The sequence below is a fragment of the Siphateles boraxobius genome, unplaced genomic scaffold, assembly GCF_051911475.1.
Source record: "Siphateles boraxobius isolate OS27281-9 unplaced genomic scaffold, OSU_SipBor_1 20, whole genome shotgun sequence".
Lineage (NCBI taxonomy): Eukaryota > Metazoa > Chordata > Actinopteri > Cypriniformes > Leuciscidae > Siphateles > Siphateles boraxobius.
Genome location: NW_027508811.1, coordinates 12,723,927 through 12,742,500, shown reverse-complemented (window position 1 = coordinate 12,742,500; position 18,574 = coordinate 12,723,927). Strand labels below are relative to the sequence as shown.

General features: G+C 36.6%; 3 protein-coding genes across 4 annotated transcripts in view; 2 read left to right on the top strand and 1 right to left on the bottom strand.

Moving 5' to 3' along the window:
* The window catches only part of wbp1la (WW domain binding protein 1-like a), a 14,499-nt gene extending 3,647 nt beyond the window's left edge, over nucleotides 1-10,852 (top strand). The window contains exons 2-5 of one of the 2 annotated variants that reach the window (XM_077236832.1): nucleotides 2,586-2,670; nucleotides 3,141-3,243; nucleotides 6,014-6,175; nucleotides 7,358-10,852. In XM_077236832.1, coding sequence (XP_077092947.1) covers nucleotides 2,644-2,670; nucleotides 3,141-3,243; nucleotides 6,014-6,175; nucleotides 7,358-8,082 — 1,017 coding nt within the window. In that variant the 5' untranslated portion in view covers nucleotides 2,586-2,643 and the 3' untranslated portion in view covers nucleotides 8,083-10,852. The remainder of the gene's footprint in view (nucleotides 1-2,585; nucleotides 2,671-3,140; nucleotides 3,244-6,013; nucleotides 6,176-7,357) is intronic. The other variant, XM_077236831.1, reaches the window with a different exon arrangement.
* A 451-nt stretch (nucleotides 10,853-11,303) lies between these two features.
* Nucleotides 11,304-14,859, bottom strand: cyp17a1 (cytochrome P450, family 17, subfamily A, polypeptide 1). Its single transcript, XM_077236829.1, has 8 exons — nucleotides 14,527-14,859; nucleotides 14,139-14,277; nucleotides 13,802-14,031; nucleotides 13,527-13,613; nucleotides 13,213-13,422; nucleotides 12,960-13,129; nucleotides 11,998-12,101; nucleotides 11,304-11,926 (listed from the first exon to the last, which is right to left on the bottom strand). Exons 1-8 carry the CDS (start codon nucleotides 14,857-14,859, stop codon nucleotides 11,643-11,645), a joined length of 1,557 nt encoding a protein of 518 aa, XP_077092944.1. The 3' UTR covers nucleotides 11,304-11,642.
* Nucleotides 14,860-15,833: 974 nt separating this feature from the next.
* borcs7 (BLOC-1 related complex subunit 7) lies at nucleotides 15,834-17,776 on the top strand. Its single transcript, XM_077236830.1, has 5 exons — nucleotides 15,834-15,983; nucleotides 16,245-16,307; nucleotides 16,418-16,461; nucleotides 16,772-16,792; nucleotides 16,877-17,776. Exons 1-5 carry the CDS (start codon nucleotides 15,852-15,854, stop codon nucleotides 16,926-16,928), a joined length of 312 nt encoding a protein of 103 aa, XP_077092945.1. The 5' UTR covers nucleotides 15,834-15,851; the 3' UTR covers nucleotides 16,929-17,776.
* Nucleotides 17,777-18,574: the final 798 nt, after the last annotated feature.

Genomic DNA, 18,574 nt, shown 5'->3' with positions numbered 1-18,574 from the left:
AACACAAATTAAGATATTTTTGGTGAAATCTGAGAGCTGGATCACTCCTCCAAAGGCTTCAAAAGGATTGAAACTTGCCGGCCTCGAAAAGTAATAAAAGACATCGTTAAAATAGTCGAAGTGACTACAGTGGCTCAATCTTAAGTTTATCAAGCGACGAGAATACTTTTTGTGCTCAAAAACAAACAAAAATAACGACTTTATTTCAACTATTAATTTCCTTCTCTATGGGCCTCTAGTCAGTTAACTGAGTGTGATTGCGTAGCGCTACGTCACACGTAGGCTCACTATTGGCCGACGCTGGTCATGTGTGTGATGCGTGTGACGTAAAACAACAGAAGCTCTACGCTTTTACACTAGTGAACTGACTCGAGGCCCAGAGAGAACGAAATGAATAGTTGAAATAAAGTCGTTACTTTTGTTTTTTTGCGCACAAAAAGTATTCTCGTCGTTTGATAAACTTATGATTGAGCAACTGTGGTCACTTGGACTATTTTAACGATGTCTGTAATAACTTTTCGTGGCCTGCAAGTTCAATCCCTCAAGAAGCCTATGGACTAGTATGGAGGAGTGATCCAGCTCTCAGATTTCATCAAAAATATCTTAATTCCTGTTCCGAAGATGAATGAAGGTCTTACGGGGTTGGAACAACATGAGGGTGAGTAACAGAATTTTCATTTTTGGGTGAACTATCCCTTTAAGTCTCCAGTGTCACATTAAATTTTTTCAGGATTCTTTGAATAGAATGAATTTATTTTAAATAAAAATATGTTGTACCTTTTGTATTATAAATGTGTTTACTGTCACCTTTGACCAATTTAATGTCATTCCTCAATGAAAGTAAAAAAAAAAAAGACGTACTGAGCCAAACCTTTGAACAGTTGTAGCCTGTACATATCAGAGATGCAACACCAAACTTTTTCCAAAGTTTAACAGACATGTGCTTTTTGCACATTTAATATTTTTATGAGAGATTATGATTTTTGTTTAATAACATGATCATTACAGTGCAAAAGTGATTGTCCACATTTTCAGTTACTCAGTTCCACAATTGTTTTTCCCATTCATTTTCTACATAAGGATTTAAAAAAAATCTTGTAGGTATAAAAATTTGAACCATATATATGGGAAAAAAGTGGAAATCCCTGTGTAATTTAACAGAGAGTTTGCAAAAATGAATTTTTTTTTAACTTTTAATCACTCTCATTTTGTTCTAAACCTTTATTTTTTTCTTTCTTCTGCGAAAGAAAATGTATATTTTGAGAAATGTCTCTTTTTGTAACAATACAATGAAAGTCAGTGGTCACCAAAAAACAATTTGGTTACCAGCAATTTGCTAAATATCTTGTGCAGAAGAAAGAACGTCATCTAGGTTTGAAACGACATGAGGGTGAGTAAATGATGACGAGATTTTCATTTTTGGGTGAACTAGGCTATCTCTTTAAAGGTTTAAATGAAGAAGCTCTGTAAACAGCATAAGTACCATAATGTGGACTAACCGCAACACCCATACAAGCTCATAACATGTGCCTGTAGCTGCAGCAGTAGAGCATTAGTGCTAGCAACGCCCAAGTTTATGGATGCTATGGATACTTATTTCCCAGGAAATGCAAAAGCTGATAAAATCCTTTAGTAGACATGAATGGGATCTGATGTCTGGAATTCAATCTTAAAGTGTCTGAATCACTTATGGTTAATTGGTTGAATGCTTTACAAATTGTCACTAAAAATATTATCTGGAACACTTACTGTTGCTCTCTCTGTGACTAAGAATGTGTAATAATTAACTAATGAACCTTCAATTCAGCTGTTTGCTGCCAGTTGCCATCCCTTCTATGAACTTTTTGGCACTATGTCCGTCCACAGGTTTGCAACCCTGAATACTCAGACTTTAGCTTTCAGCTGCTTGTTATCGTTAATCGTTATCTCAATTCAACGCATTGAGAAACAAACATGCAAATAAATTACCAAGTATAAAACACATTTTTATTCACCTATGTTTCCATGAGCAAATGATAACTGGGCTAAGTTATTATACACTGCAAATACATTTGATCAACCAAACAAAGGTACATTCTATCCATGATAGGCTATAGGCCTACCTGATGACCAGTAGTGGTTTACTCAATATTCAATACATACCTATTTAAAATAAGCACTTAACTCAAAAATAACTATTAAATAATAAAATAACTAGAGAAATGCCTTGAGCCCCCGAGCACCCACGGGATGGCATTTTTACTATGGAGTAAAGATTATTGTTCATCAGGCAAGATTTCAGTGTTACTCTCATTTGTATCTAGCACAACGCTTGAGACAACTGTCAGGCCAGCAGTTGTCATCATTACTTTGTGTGTGTGAGAGGGAGTGAGGCACAGACCGCTTGTCTGTTCATCCTGTTTACTTGCATTCCCTGGCAGCTTTCGCTGGGTCTGAAATGCCATGAGGGAGCCTGTGTATGTATCTGTGTTTAAATCGAGACCCTCCGGCTAATAAAGGGGGCAGTTCATGTCGCACAGTACCATGTGTGGGTGGTGGGTGGCCTGAGCCCAACCTTATCTCTGTCTCTCTCTTGGTCTTTACAGCCCTGTGTGTAACAAAACTCTGTCTCTGCTGTGTTGATTTTCCTATCAGACACCTATCATGCCTTTTCTCCTGGGGTTTAGACAGGTAAAACGAGACCACAGGAATCAGCATTTTATTAATTTAATTAGCAGCAAATGTAACTTGAATTGCATTGCGTATAATATATTCTGAACACTCAACGGTTTGCGTAGTGATCTGCCTCTGAATTGTATTAAAGTGCTTTTTATTATCACCTGTATGTAAAGACAGCCAAATGTCACTGTGTTGGGGACATTTATTTACTTATTATAACACAGTAACATCAGGATGTCTTTATATACATGTGATAATATAAAGCACTTCAATACAATTGAGCGGCAGATCGCAATGCAAAGATATGCCAGATATGTCCAAAAGAATAAAGAACTACAACATAATCTATTCTTTTGGCCCTATTTTGCATTGACATTTTTTATTATTTATTATTCATGTGCCATGAAATAAGTTTTTGGTGCACAAAGCTCTTCTGATATTTGTGTTGATTATATGCTTATATTTTCTTTTTGGTTTTTCAGAACCGGCTGCTTTGTGTAGGAGTAAACAACCAGAGCTACTTCTGTGATTCAGGCTACTGCTGTGGAGAATCTCAGTGTTGCAGCTATTACTACGAGGTGTGGTGTAAGTATCCTGTAGTCCCGGCTAACCATACATGCTGTAAGATCAGGTCAGTCCATGGTGTAAATGCTGTTCGCTATAGTGTTTGAAACATCCTCCAGTTGCTCTTGCTCTGCAATTGTATTTAGTTACTTCAAGTCTCTATTAGCTATTTGACGGTATCAAACTTTCATGTTGCGATAATTGCTGAAGCTTTAATCATATTGCAATAAGTTGCAAAAAAAATGTAAAACCTTTTTTCTTATAACAAAAAGAACTGAACATTTAAATACAATAAAACAATACACAAATGTATAAAGTAAACAAATGTTTCAAACAGATTGAAGTGCAAAAGAATTATAAAGAACAATAGGTAATCATTCACAAAAGGTCTCATTAGTTAACTTTAGTTAATGCATTAACTATTTAAGTATTTGTTGCTGTGACAAACACCATTGCGAATACCAAAATCTGAATGATACTGTACAGAAAGAGAAAGTATCACAGCTGTTACCAGCGTAATGGCTGCATTTCTGTTCTATCAATGCCATCTGCTGTTTGTGATCGAGTGTGCATTTTCATTCAGCTCGTCGCCTTCACTCATTCTGCCATGCGTTTCTTTTCCGCGTTGGGCTAGTTTACATCTGAGTGTGTGCATGCCTCTTTGTTGTACATTTTAACCGGTTGATCGAAAAGTATTCTTAAAATGCTTTCTAAAAATCGGAATAATTTGTAATAAATAATAATTCACGGTATTTTATAGTGACCACAATAACAATACCGTGCATGTTCATTATGGTGATATATTGTATTACCGTATATAGACACATGTCTAGTCTGTACTGGTTTGTATATAATGCACTTATCGCCCTGGATGTGGTCCCAATTCCAGAACACTATAAACTCTGATGCAAAAGGCAGTCTGTCTAGTTATTCAAATAAGATTACATCTGCTTCAACTTTGAAATGATTCAGCATTGAAATACAGTTGTAATAGCATTTAGGGGTGTTACATGCCACCTGCATTTGTTCTCAAGTTGTTTGCCGTAAGCAGACCAAGCTTATGATGCCGGCAATGGGTTGGGCAAGAGGCGACATGCCTTGCGAAAAGACATCCAAGGCACAGCTCATGTTTGACACTGTAATTGTTTTGTTACCGTAAATAGTCATTAGATTTAGGTATTCAATCACGCATCACACTGGAATCAGATCTGCAGTAATTTCAAGCACGAATGTAATTGAGCTTACGGTACAATGGATATGCCAGTTTTTGGGGGTTTTTTGTCCTAAAGATCTTCTTACTCAGTTTTTAATTATGGGTCTGATTTGTGAGTGTTGCTTTTAACTCTTGTGTCATTGGCTGGCCCTGATCTAGTTGTTGTTCTGCCCTGTTCACGCCCGTTGGCAGTGTTTCTGCGTTATCAAATGACCCCTTTCCCTCTGGTGTACCATCTATTTTAATAACTGAGGACTAACCTCATCTTCATGGTAATTGCAGCACATCGTCTGCTGAGTCAAGGGGCTGCACTTTGGGTTTTGTACATCATGCCAAATACATGCGACCCGGACAGACACAAATCCAGTGTAACCGGATCAGACGAGATCCTGTAAACAGCTGCCTTAAATTTCTTAACCCCCCTCCCCTTCTGCCAGAAAAGGTCTCTGCTTTATTTGGGGCAAAGTTTCACACACTTGTCTCACATGACATGGACCTGCATGGCTCTTACTGTTGAGTGATGAGCATCCCACCCTAATATGCAGTACATTCTTCTCCTGGGATCTGGTGCCAGATTGTAAGGTTGTTTTGCGAGACATAAGGCAATTTTGAACCATTATGGTTGCGTTTTATAGATTTTTTATTTATTTAAGATACTAAAGTGTTAGTTCACCCAAAAATGAAAATTATCACATAATTTACTCACCCTCAAGTCATCCTAGGTGTATATGATTTTTTTCTTTCAGCCAAAGACAATCAGAGTTATATAAGAAAAATATTCTGGCTCTTCCAAGCTTTATAATGGCAGTGAATGAACTTTTTGAAGCCCAAAAAAGCACATCCATCCATCCATCCATCCATCCATCATAAAAGTAATCCATAAGGCACCAGGGGGTTAATAAAGGCCTTCTGAACCGAAGCGATGCATTTTTGTAAGACAAAAATCCGTAATTATAACTTCACTAGCTTGTTCACTAACTTCATAATCACTAGCTTTTGGGCTTCAATATTTCATTCACAAAACTTCATTTCCCATTTTAAAGCTTGGAAGAGATTTATTTTTATTTATATTAATCAAAGAATCCTGAAAACATTTTTCACGATTTCCACAAAAAAATAGTTTTTTTTAACATTGATAATAATTAGAAATGTTTCTTGAGCACCAAATCAGCACATTAAAATATAACGTATATTAAAATACAGAAGTTACTTTAACTTACTACAAATATTTCACAATATTTCTATTTTATTGTATTTTTCATCAAATAAATGTAGTCTTGGTGAGCACTTTGGTGAGCAAGAGACAAAAACATTTTAGAAAATAGTACTGACCCAAAACTTTTGAATGATATGTGTATACAGCTTGCAGACAATCAAAAAGTCGGACTAAAAAAAGTTCACTGTGGGTGGAGCCACCAGACAAGATGCATTCAAAAAAGAAACCAAGCAACAAAGCGTCTTGTCAGGCAGCACTGTTGACAACAACTCAATAACATGGAAGAATTGTGTTTGCTGTACCTTCGAACATGATGTTCTCTTTACTCATTAACAGTACTGTGTTTTGTGCTCTTTCATCAGGGTTTTGGTTGGTCCTGACGCTCATTATCATTCTGGGCTGTTGTTGTGTGTGTCACCACCGCCGGGCCAAACACAGACTACAGCAACAACAGCGGCAGCACGAGATCAATCTCATCGCTTACAGAGAAGCCCATAACTACTCCTCTCTACCCTTCTACTTCAGTCAGTACCCTCTTCATTCTCCCTCTAATCAATAAAATACAATATGAATTTAAAAATAAATAAACCTATAAAATAAACATTTAAACGGTTTCACTTTAGTTTAGGGTCCACTTCTCACTATTAACTAGTTGCTTATTAGCATGCATCTTACTAGGATATTGGCTGTTTATTAGTACTTATAAAGCACATATTAATGCCATATTCTGCATTAATCCTACCCAATACCTAAACTTAACAACTACCTTAATAACTATTAATAAGCAGTAATTTGGAGTTTATTGATGCAAAAGGCATAGTTAATAGTGAGGATTGGAACCTAATCTAAAGTGTGACCGTTTAAACTTTAGATGGCAACTTATTACTTTTGTAATCCTATTATAGTATATTTCACAAAGAAGAAAAATAAATAAAAATAGGCCTATAATTTGCGGGCATCAGGGAGCTGCTATCTATATCTGCTATCTATATGCAGAGTATAGAAATCGCTTTTGAATGCCCGCTCGCTTTTCACTTTCGAATTCGCGATCACGCGTACTCAGTGTATAGAGAGTGGCGATACAGACCGCACATTTATAAGATAAGATATTTGTCAATGATTCTCAGGATCTGTTGCTCACTAAATCCTCCAACATTGTCTAGTCAGTATGCTTTGACTCTGCAGCTCATGCTGTATGGAGCACAGCAGACGATTTCAGTTCACTAAAACTAAAGAAAATTATTTTTCACTGAACTAAAAAAAATTATTTCAACAAAAAAACTAAACTCCATCTGGGGCGGTGCCGCGTGGGAAAGTAATGTATTGTGTATGGCTGACTACCGCAACAAGTCTTGCAGGCAGCCTTTTAATCTACTCCTTTGTTGATAAGCGCTTCTCATTACAAGTTTGAAAAAATTGTAACTTGGCACATGTTGCCAAATCCATGTTAAAGCGCTCTAAACTCAGAGCAGAGATGGAGGATCAGTAGATCAGCATTTGAACCGAACCATTCTGAGACTGCGATAATGACCTGCTCAAACAAATTTTGCAGTCCAGTAATAACTGTAAATAGCTTACAATTATATCTGAATCGGAAAGTAATCTGTTTATTATAGAATTAGTAGATCTATTCATGGAAAGTAATGTGTGGTTTAGTGGTCAGTCAACAAATGCTGTCAAAATCATCTTCTGTTCCACTTCCCCAGGGTTCCTGCCTGGCTACCTCTTACCCGCATATGAGGAAGTCGAAAACAGACCTCCGACGCCCCCGCCTCCATACAGTGCCTCTCAGCCAGCCCAGTCCACCAGCCCGGACCCCCTGTGCTCTGAACAACCAGATGAGCACTGTCCTCCAATGCAGTGCAGCCCCACTGCCCCGCCTGCATCTGAGAACTGTTCCCCGGGACCCTGCGTAGAGCAGCCACATTCTCCCACCACACACCGCCCTGCCAGAAACACCCACAAACAACAGTACCTCAGCCTAGAGGAGGACAGGCAGCTCCAGCAGGTGGCATGCGCTACCTCACACAGCCCAGTCAAACTGGGCAGCTCCAGCGAGGACCTGACCGAACCCGGAGAAGACTGTTCTCCCGAAAGCAAAGACAAGACTCCAGGGCGCCACCGGCGCTTTACCGGCGACTCTGGGATTGATGTATGCGTGTGCAGCCAGGGGAAAGACGGAGAGGAAGAGGAGGAGATGAAAGAGCATATTGATGGAGAGGTGCTCGAGGAGCAGGACTTCTGTGATCGCTGCAACCCCCGCGGCAGCAGCCCTCCTCTGGGTCCCGGGGATGAGGAGCAGGGCCTGGCTGCCTCAGACATGCATCTGGAGCACAGAGAGCCTCAGCGACCTCCAGTCTGCCTCCATCTGCACACCATCAACGAACAGGACGGTCCACATCACGGCAACAACACGGACCCCCAGAGTTGAGCACAACCAGTTCCAGCAGAGACTTACTTTAGACTGCTGTCTCCCTTTACTTTCTTGAGATACATCAGTTTGTACTGTCAGCTATGTCACTTTGGGTGTACTTCTCGTGTGTGTGCGCTCGTGTGTGTGTGTGTGTGCATGCAAGAGAGAGTTTTAAAAGGGCGTTAATGTGTGAGTCCTCACGGTTTTATGGATTAATAGGGTAATCTATTAAAGACGTTAATAGGTGTGTTGCCTCACAGAGAGGTCGCGATCAAAACAACAGGGGAAATTCTCCCGTTTGTAGCCTTATCGAGCTCTGGGTGACATGCCTGTAGATTTAAGGCTTTTTGTCAGTTTTTGGGGGCTGATTGCCTCCTGAGATGAAGCTGGCATTCAAGGTCTGGGGATATTGATTTGTGCTGGTTTTTGCTCCTGAATTCGTACTTTTAATATTCTTTTTAAATACTTTAAGTGATGGTTTACCCTAAAAGGAAAGTTCTGTCAGTTGCTTTCATCTTTGAAACAAATGAAGATATTCTTAATGAAGCCTGAGAGATTTCACCAAACACCATTCCACCAAAACCATGATGCTTTAAAAAGTTAATAAAATTCTATATCCATATGCACTTACATGGAGCACATCAATTATGGTAAACAGAAGCTGAAACGTACTTGCTTGGTATATGACAAAAGATCAAGCTTCAGCAAGATCCAGTGAGGCTTCTTATGTGTCAAGCAAGTACACTTGAACTTCTGTTACTGTATGTTTGTTGATCAATGTTTATATGTGAATAAAAGCCTAAATTAGATCTGTTAATCATATTAAACGATGGTGTCTCTTCAGAAGACTTGGATTAAACCGCTCTATTCATATGGATTTACTTTACTATCTCTTTATGAAACTAAAAATAATCATAAATTTTTAGGGGGTATGGAGGTGGAATTTCAGTGGAGGGACTGATATTTTTCAGATTTCATTCATCTTAATTTGTTTATATTGTACTCTTAAAATATTAAATTGTGCACAAAAAATGGAAAAGACAGCCACTGAGCTGTCTTCTAACACTTCAGAGCTTTAATATTCAGTTGTTGTTGTTTTTTGTCTTTATTATGTGTACTTTAAAAAAAAGTTTTTATCTGGAGTATCTGCATGATGCTATTCAGAAAAATGAAGGAAAATAATTCTCTTTTTTTTTTGTCTTTTTGTATCAATAAGTTAACATGCTCCCTTCCTAGCAGGGTATGGTTGCTATTTTTGTTTCATCATTGTATGACATGGTCTCGGGCTCTATCCAATATTTTGCATGATTATTTGCAGAAACTCAATAGATCCACAAACCAAAACTGACTTCATCCACATACTATTTAGTAATACATTTTTAGGTTCATTATGCAAAGACTCATCAAATGAAGGCTGAAAATACCTTTGCAGATTGAATCCAGCTTGTACATTTACAGTAGGTGCCTTTGTTGATTCAAGTAGTTTTTATATGCCTTAAAGAGAACAGTATGCGTGTCATAGAATTTCTGCATAAAATAATCAAGGGCCGTTATGAGTGAACCATTTGGTCAATGGTAACTTCTTGTTTGAAAGGATCACTTGATAAGCCTTCCATCGATATGTTTGTTTTTTGCCTTAATTTTTTTTTTCTGTACTCCCCCATAGTGCTTTAAAATTGTTTTTGTATCCTGACACTGTAAGGGAACTCTTGCACCACTAACAGTAACTTATGTATAGGCCTTATTACATAAAATAATCTTTTAATGTGCGTTTTATTGTAGCAGATCAGGTAAGGTTACTGTCATGCTAGTGTAGCACTTATGTCGGGTTCATGATGAGATTGAGATTTGTTTTTCTGTGGCGGTGAGACTGTCCAACGCTGCTCCACTGCATTCCCTAGACTGTGTGTGTGTATATGTGTGTGTGTGTGTGTGAGAGAGAGTGTCATAGTGGATTCCTTTAAGTGGATCGTTCTTCAGGCCACTGTTTTGTTTGACCTTTGGTTTGGATTAGCAGTTAGGCGTCCTTTAATAGAGTCTTAGCTTGGGCACAGATGGCTTTTCGCCCTGTTGATCTCCAGATCAGAGTGTTCCTGTGTAAATGGTGGCTAATTTTCTTTCAAACGTGATGAGAATGATAAATTAGGTTACTAGTTTGTTAGCTGGAAAAACTGGTTTTGGGAGGCAGATTCCAACACAGACAAGATGCCTTCAAAAACATTTATGTAGCAGTAATCCAAATATTGAGTGTTCTGAACTATTTAGACCAATTATATCATCATAGTTAAAGCATTTATCAAAATATTTGACTGATTAAGGGAAATCTTGAGGTTATGATGTCAGTTCATTGAGGATTTCAAGTCGTGTGTTGCGGCGACGATGTTCACGTCGTTCTTTCTGTAGCTTTAGTCTCCATTGTTTTTTCTCGTCCTTTGATGTTTGAGACCAAAGGTATATGAATAAGAATGGAAATCTGAGTTACTATGTTGGATAGCTCACTGTGAATGGGATGTGTTCATTTTGCCTAAATAAGTTGTCATTGCACTGTTATGACACTGAGTGTTGAGTGTGTGAGTGCTTGAAGGTGACGAAGGCTTTGCAAGCCAATTGGGTTGTTTTTTTCTTTCTTAAGCTTTGATTTAAGCCTGGTACTACATTTTAGTTTTGTATCTGTAGTCACTTTCTTTTTATATAAAACTGTATTTTCTGCATTTTATAAGAAGACTCAACCAAATTAAAAGAGTATCAAAGAATGTTCCATATAAATAAAAAAAGCTATTAATGCCAATGAATTTCTGTGAGTGATTTAGTTTAGTTCGTTTTTTTTTTTTTTTTTTTTTTAGCCTTCGTAAGCCTTAGTAAGTATTTTTACCATTCATTTTTCCCATAGGAATTTTAAAAAAGTCTTTGTTAAAGAGTTATAAACCACGAACCCAGCCAACCAGGTGAATCACAACATTACAAACTTTGATTTGATGCAAAAAAGTATTCGAAAATTGGACAAAAATACAAAAGGTACAAGACTCACTACTTCACTTTAATGAGGGAAAGTATAAACAGCGTAATCAAAATTAAAATTGTGGATAAATATAAAATGTTGCATACATACATATACAGGTAGACACACACACAACTATTTAAGTAAGAGTGTAGGGAGATTGATGTCATTCTCTGGTGTAGCTTTCTGTGCAGAATTATGGGTAATGTAGTTTTCCACCAGGAGTTACACCATTAAACAAAGTTCATATAATGTAGGTTGATGACTTGATCGAAAAACATATACCATTGATTAACAACCTCAAAACTCAAAGCAGGTCTGTGTTTAAAAGTTTAAAAGTTTTTGTTAAAAATCAATTCCCCTTTGGAGAAAATGAATGGGATTTTTACTTCCAGAACCCATCTGCTGCACTTTATTCAATTACTGCTGAAGATGGATTCATATTTTCTCAAGATATGCTTTTTATTCATGTTTGATTTGTGATAGAATAGTCTAATCTAACCTCATAATAATTTTTTTTTTTTTTTTTTTTTTTTTTTTTTTTTACAAATGTCTCAGAGTAGAAAATACATACATTTACTCAGCAGTGCTGCATTAGTGGGGATTTTTCCCAGTCTGCTCTTAGTTTAGCAATGACCTTGTATTTCTCAGGTTGAAGAACCACACCAAACTTGCCCTGGAGGTCGGGCAGAGGCTTGCCAGCGGGCATCTCTAGCGTGAACCTTTGCAAAATCCATGACAGGAAGAGGAAGAGTTCCATCTTTGCCAGGGCCTCACCGAGACAAACGCGTACTCCTGCGCCGAATGGCAGGTAGCTGGCCGATGGGCAGCCCAAACCATCACCCCCCTCGTTCAGAAATCGTCCTGTCAGAAGATGCAGTTTTAGTAACTTTCACAGACACACACGACTTTTAGATGTCATTTCAGATTCTCACCTGGGTCAAATAGCTCAGGATTCTTCCATTCCTTCTCATCATGATGTAAAGACCAGAGATTAATGATGATTCGGGTCCCTTTCTGCACAGTGTATTCTCCCACACTACAAGTGAGCAGAGAAGAAATCAGGATTCTACAGTATTTTATGTGAGCAGTTTAGTTTTCTATTAATTTTCAATAGGGTTAGGGTTCAATACATTTAAAAGCCTATTGTGGGTGTTTCAAACAATGATCATTAAATAAACATAAAAAATAAATATTAAATTATATATATATATATATATATATATATATATATATATATATATATATATATATATTTACAGAGCTGTAATCGAAATTATTCAACCATTGCAAATCAGTTTTATTGGCAAAATCTACAGACTTTCAGTAGTTTGCAATTAACAAATCAAACAACGGTAATTGAAATAGCTCAACACAACAAATGTTTCAAGTAGTTCCCTTAAATTAAACTGAAAATGCAACTTTTAATGACTTCTGCAGTCTCACAATTATTCAACCCCCTGGATAGAATCCCTCACAACAGCATAGATCTGCAAAACAAGTGTTTCCTCAAGAACACCGATGTAACTAATCAAGGGCTTCATTAGTTGCACCAGGTGTGTTTGAGCTAGAACACATGAAATATCTGAACTGTCTAGGTTGGTTGAGTTTCATGTTTGACTGCATGTTAGAAATATTCAGTGCCACAGAATTCAGAAAATCAGAAATCAATCAAAAACATTGATTTGCTGCTCAAGAAACATTTCTTATTATCAGCGTTGGAAAACTTATTTTCTCAGGATTCTTTTGAACTTTCTATTCATCAAAATTTTTATTTGAAATAGAAATATTTTGTAACATACATGTCTCTACGGCCACATTTGATCAATTAAATGCATTCTTTCTGAATAAAATTATTATTATTATTATTATTACTATTAAATCTTACTATTATTACCTGGAGTCTTGGAGCGCCACATGAGGAATGAGGAGTGGGGAGACGGGTCGGATCCTCAGGACTTCTCTTATAGTGGCCTCTAGATAAGGCAAATTCCCTCTATCACTGAGCTGAGGGTGTCTGTCTTTTCCAATCTTATTGTCTAGCTCCTCCTGAATCTTTCTCTGCACCTAATGTCAAATGCAATGTTTCATTACAAGAAAATATGAATTAATTCAGTACAGCCAGCTCAGCTGTGAGCAGCTTTATTTACCTGTGGAAAATGGACAAGATAAGCTATTGACCATTTCAGTACAGTGCTCGTGGTTTCCACCCCTGCCCCGAAGATGTCCCCAACAGTCATGAGCAGGTGGTCTTCAGTTAAACCAACATCGTGAGAACTGGTGTTGTTATTCTCTGAACTGCGTTTGGCCCTCAGAAGTGCGTCCAAGAGGTCCCGCTGGACGTTATCACTGTAATCCACCTGTAGAGGGAGACAAATCGCAGAGAATTGAGCGAGAATTGAGAACTTTTATGACATCATGTTAGTTACAGACTACACAGAATATTTTGGAATTTTTTTTTTACCTTGTGTTCCTCATATTTCTTTTGAAGCAAATTGTCTCTGATGGATACACACTGTCTTAAGATTCTAAGTTCTTTATTTGGGAATATCTTGAAGAAAGGAATACATAGTTATACATTTTAGTTAAAAAAACAGTTGCAACATCTGAGTGTCATAACTTTAATATGCACACTAGTGTTCAAAAGGCTGGGGTAAGTAAGTACAAAGAAATTAATATGTTTAATATGTAATATGATAATTATTTTAGCTATAAGACGCATATTGAATTAAATCTCACCTGCAGCCATGGGAAAATATCCACCAAGCTGTCCTTAGCAACTGTATCCAAGATACCCTGGCTGTACTGGAGCATTGACTCAAACTCAGCATCTCCACGTTTGTATGAGGAGTTGAAACACAAAGCACACACTACGTTTGTGACGCCACGCGTCAGCTCCGGTGCCAGATCCACAGCGCTGTTCTGGGTGTCAGTCAACACTTCACACATAGTCCTCGCCTCCCTGCAAACTGTAGAAGAAGAATTGAGTAGAAGGTTCTGTAAAATACATATTTTATACTTTCTTTACATATTTTTATAATATCATGTCGGCTGTTTTAGCTGCAGTGATACTCACTTATCTTCTCAATAGAAACTGAACCTTCACCAAACATACAAAGAGCTCCATGCACCATTTTCCGATGGAACTTCCATGTGGAACTGTAGTCAGCAAATGCTATATCTTTCCCTTCTCGAGTTAACAAGTCTGTTGTAACCTTTAAGATAATTATAAAAAGCCTCATTTAAAAAAAAACCCGTATTATTACACATTTAAAATTAAAAAGTTTAAGTTTAGTCAACTTGAAATGTGAAGTTGTACTAAGTGACAACTTTGATATTTGAGTTGACTAAACTTAAAAGTTTAAGGCAGCATGAACACTAACTTTTTAAATTGAAACAAATTTTTTTTTAAAGTGCAGTGAAATACAGTTGCTGATAAAAGTGATTTAAAGCAGTTTACTTACAGTCCGTGGCCTCCCTGCAAATATTTTTCCTTTTTTGATCAGGACCTCTTTTGCATGATGGTGGTTGTTCACGATAAGGATTTTGTGGGAGCCCATCATGAGGGAATAAATATCTCCATATTTCTTCTGCAGTTGTTGAAAGAAGATGTGTGGAGGACTGTCGCTCACAAGGCTGAGGAGACTCCCAATGATGGGCAACGAGGGGAGGCTTGGAGGAGATCTGTTCCCTGGCACAAATCCATTCATCTTCCTTTTGAGATACAGCGCAGCCAGAGTTACTGCAGATAACAGACATGAACAGAGAAGCCATGGCAGGATGAGTGGTTCAGACATTGTCAGTATACATTCAACCAAGTGTCCACCAGCTCAATATCCAAAACAGCACTGCCCGTGTGTGCAAGCCGAAGGAGACTTTTATGCAAAATCTTCAATGCCACCTCCTTGACCCTTAAATAGTTTCGCTTCATCTATCTAGGTGTCATTGGGGCTGTTTTCAACAAAGCTGCTGATTGGATAGCCATATTCAAATATGCATAAAAGTGCGTCTGCACAGCTGATATTTTACTCTTTAATAGGTAATTTTCCTGCAATTTAATGTTTCTTTTAGCTTAACTTTGTGAGTTATATTTCTATTAACAGCTTGCCAAAATATTCATTCCCTGCAATCACTACTGCATTATAGCCTACTGTGCATTTGAAAGCCTAATGCTACTTTCCACAAAATAGGGTACAAAATCTTGCACAAATCTTTTATTTTTAATTTTTTTATAAATGGTCAAGGAAGGAGGTGGTTACACTTTAGTAAATGAACATAGGCCTAGGTGAAACTAAACTTTATATGGAATTGTCTTGAAGATGTCTTGTTTTCTGTAAATTTTCTATAAGGTTTTCAATAACATTATGACAATAACATAAAATAATAATTAAGTAACTAAAATAAAAATGAAGTAAAAATAAATAAAATAAAAATAAATAAATAAAATGTAGTCTGATTGTTTGTTAATAAACGTAATAAATGAATGAATAATAAAATAATATTTTTTTCCTTACAATAACTCGAGTAACAGTATGGACATGATGTTTTTAAATTTGCTACGTTTAATGCTGGATTATTTTTATGTTAAATAATTGATAATATTTGATTGGTTTCACAACACAAAATAAATGTGCCAAATAAACTGTGATATGCGTGACTTTACTCGACTTAATCGGAAGAGCTCTCTTTTTAGATATAATTTTCATAGTAACTAAAAAACTATATCCTCTCGTCAGTGTCGTCAAAGACTTTTAAAAATGTCCCTCTCCTGGACCCGTAGTAAACAGTGATGGCTTCCTCCGAGACACAGTCGCGTTTCGGTCAATCTGTTAAAGGTTTATTGTCTGATAAAGTAACTTCTTGCAGTGGAGATGTGATCGCTCTAACCCGTCAAGTGTTGAAAGGATCCCGGAGCCAAGAAGTAAATATACAAAACGTTTTCTAACGCGATATTGTTTCTGTAACTGTTTCTTTCTTATAGCAATAAACACCGGAGGCGAGCCTCAACTTATTACGCTGCCTAGACAACATTTCTGGATAGCATAGGCCCAAATATTCGGTGCCATATGATGTTCAGACATGCTGTCTAGACACTGGGTTTTAGGACGCGGCCTGACAAGGGTCCGTATTAATGCAATTCATATTAATATTAATATTTGCATCGGTCCCTTCTACTTTACAGCTACTTAGTCAGGCAGCGAGAAATATGGTAATTCAAGAAGATGCCATTCTGCATTCTGAAGATGTATGTGATATAAAAGCTTTATTATATTATTATTATTATTTGGTAATAGTCGTTAGCCTATTTTATCTTTAGTAAAGCAGATTTAACTTCAAGTATCTTTATTCTTACAGAGTCTACGGAAAATGTCTATTATAACGACCCACTTGCAATATCAGTAAGTATATATGTGTATTGCATACTGCATTTAACTTCATTATCATCTTGTACACCACCAGTCAAAGTTTTGGACACACTCATGTATCTTGTATTTTTTAAACACCTTTAGATCCTAAGGCTGTAAATGCGTAAAAAAAAAAAAAAATTATTCGTTTTGTAAACTGGTGTAAAACTAGTAAACGGTGGCATCATTATGAATTTCGTTACAAAATTAAGTTAAACTTTTTTTTCTCTATGTAAGTCCTAAAATAAATTCCTAAATATAAGAGAGAGTCTGTCTAATATATTTATTTACCTCTTAAATCCAGGCAAGAAGCCATTCAAAAGAAGTAAGTCATAATATTTAGCCTACATAATTAAAATCTATACAAAAATTACTTTCAATAACTCGTCATCTTTAATGTCTTTCACAGTGTAGAACACTCCAAAAACCTTCAGGACCAGCTAAGACACTTGATGAAATAATGGAGCTCTTCTAACATCAAGCTGTGGATATAGCCTATACTCTGGTCTTTCATTGATTTTTTTTTTAACAGTAGATCACATCATAATTTGAGACTGCATATGATGGCTCATTTCATAGCAGATTGCTCTTTTAGAAAATGCACAGGTCATTATCCTCCTCTTCTTTTTTATGGCCTGCTTCTGGATGCTCATGCAAAACATGCATAAGAACTTCAAGTGAAATATTTTCTGTGAAAGACTATTTCCAGTATTCATATTTGTCTTTTTGAAATGATAGTACAATGATTGCACTGTTTTTCTCATCTTTTAAGCACACATTTGTATAATAATAACATTTGCTTTTAGACTTTTAGATCTTGAATTCATATGTACAGCAACTTTACAAATTGTATTTTCTTTTTAATTTGTTTGTTATTGTTGCGCTATGTTTTAATATATTGTATAAAATGGCACAAATAATTGTTTCTGCACATTTTGCTTATTCTTTATTGTGTGTAAGCTTGGAGCAACTCTATGTGGAAAACTATGGCAAATGGATGAAATGTGTCCTTTGTTGAAAGTCCAACACGGGGGTAAATGATAACGTTTATCCCACATGCAATATCAGCAGCTCCTCTGCAAGGGCAAGCAGATGGATGTCCATGACCGAGAGCGAGGCCTTGAGCATAATGATCTACTTCAACAAAGTTTTGACTCTTATCTGCAAGACTTGTGCATATGCATATATATATATCAAAAACTATACTGATTTCAAAATTGTAACACTGTATTGTAACAATTGCATTTATAATATGTTGACAGTTACATAACTTTTTAATAAAAGGAATAATTCAAGAAAATTATAAAAACCTTCAGAAGTGTTGAGAAAAAATAGTTGGTCATGCAATATCAACAGTTATATTACATACAAGTTCATTTTAAGTCCTTGTTAAATGGTCGTGCACTTTGCACATCTGCCCATTCATACTCAGGATCATGCGACCTTCAATTGGAAAGAATGTTTTGTACCTCCCATAGTTCAACTTATCAGTAACCAAGGTCTATATTAATGTAGTCTTGCCACTTGCCAAGAGCTTGTCTTGTAAGTCTTGATTTGACCATTACTATTAGAATGAGTTTTTCAGAAGGATAATGTCTTATGACTAATATATAGGCCTACAAAATATTCTTTGCTGTGATTTATGTGGAATGTCTAAAGAAATCGCTCGGAGCAACATTGAGTGCTTTTTCACACAATGATAATCGGCCATTTAAGAATATTTCCATATTAGTTTTATATTTAGTCATTTATCAATCTGCTGAAGACGTTTCTTTTTCGGCAGCACTTGATTCAGTAGTACTAACACTTTCTCTTCTATTCTATTTACAAAAAAAACTGTACTAAAATTAAACTGAGAGGGGTTATAGCACTTACGTATCGTTGTCCAACTGTTAGTTTAACTGCTTCTATTGTTCTCATTTGTAAATAGCTTTGGATAAAAGCGTCTGCTAAATGAATAAATGTAAATGTAATCAATCTCTGCAAAACCCCAGTTTTCATTCTAAATATATATATAATAAAGCAAACTAGAAATATTTACAGAGCTAAGCATGGTTGTATTCGTGTTGTGCCCTTCAAATCTGCAACATCACCTTGCACATTTTAC

Excerpts from the sequence above, each read along its gene's own strand:
- cyp17a1 (XM_077236829.1), bottom strand. The coding sequence starts at position 14,859 with ATGTCTGAACCACTCATCCTGCCATGGCTTCTCTGTTCATGTCTGTTA. Across the intron at positions 13,614-13,801 it reads ATATTTTCCCATGGCTGCAG|ATATTCCCAAATAAAGAACT; the intron begins GTGAGATTTAAT and ends CCTTTCTTCAAG. Across the intron at positions 12,102-12,959 it reads GTGGCGCTCCAAGACTCCAG|TGTGGGAGAATACACTGTGC; the intron begins GTAATAATAGTA and ends GCTCACTTGTAG.
- borcs7 (XM_077236830.1), top strand. The coding sequence starts at position 15,852 with ATGGCTTCCTCCGAGACACAGTCGCGTTTCGGTCAATCTGTTAAAGGT. Across the intron at positions 16,462-16,771 it reads ACGACCCACTTGCAATATCA|GCAAGAAGCCATTCAAAAGA; the intron begins GTAAGTATATAT and ends TCTTAAATCCAG. Across the intron at positions 16,793-16,876 it reads CAAGAAGCCATTCAAAAGAA|TGTAGAACACTCCAAAAACC; the intron begins GTAAGTCATAAT and ends TGTCTTTCACAG.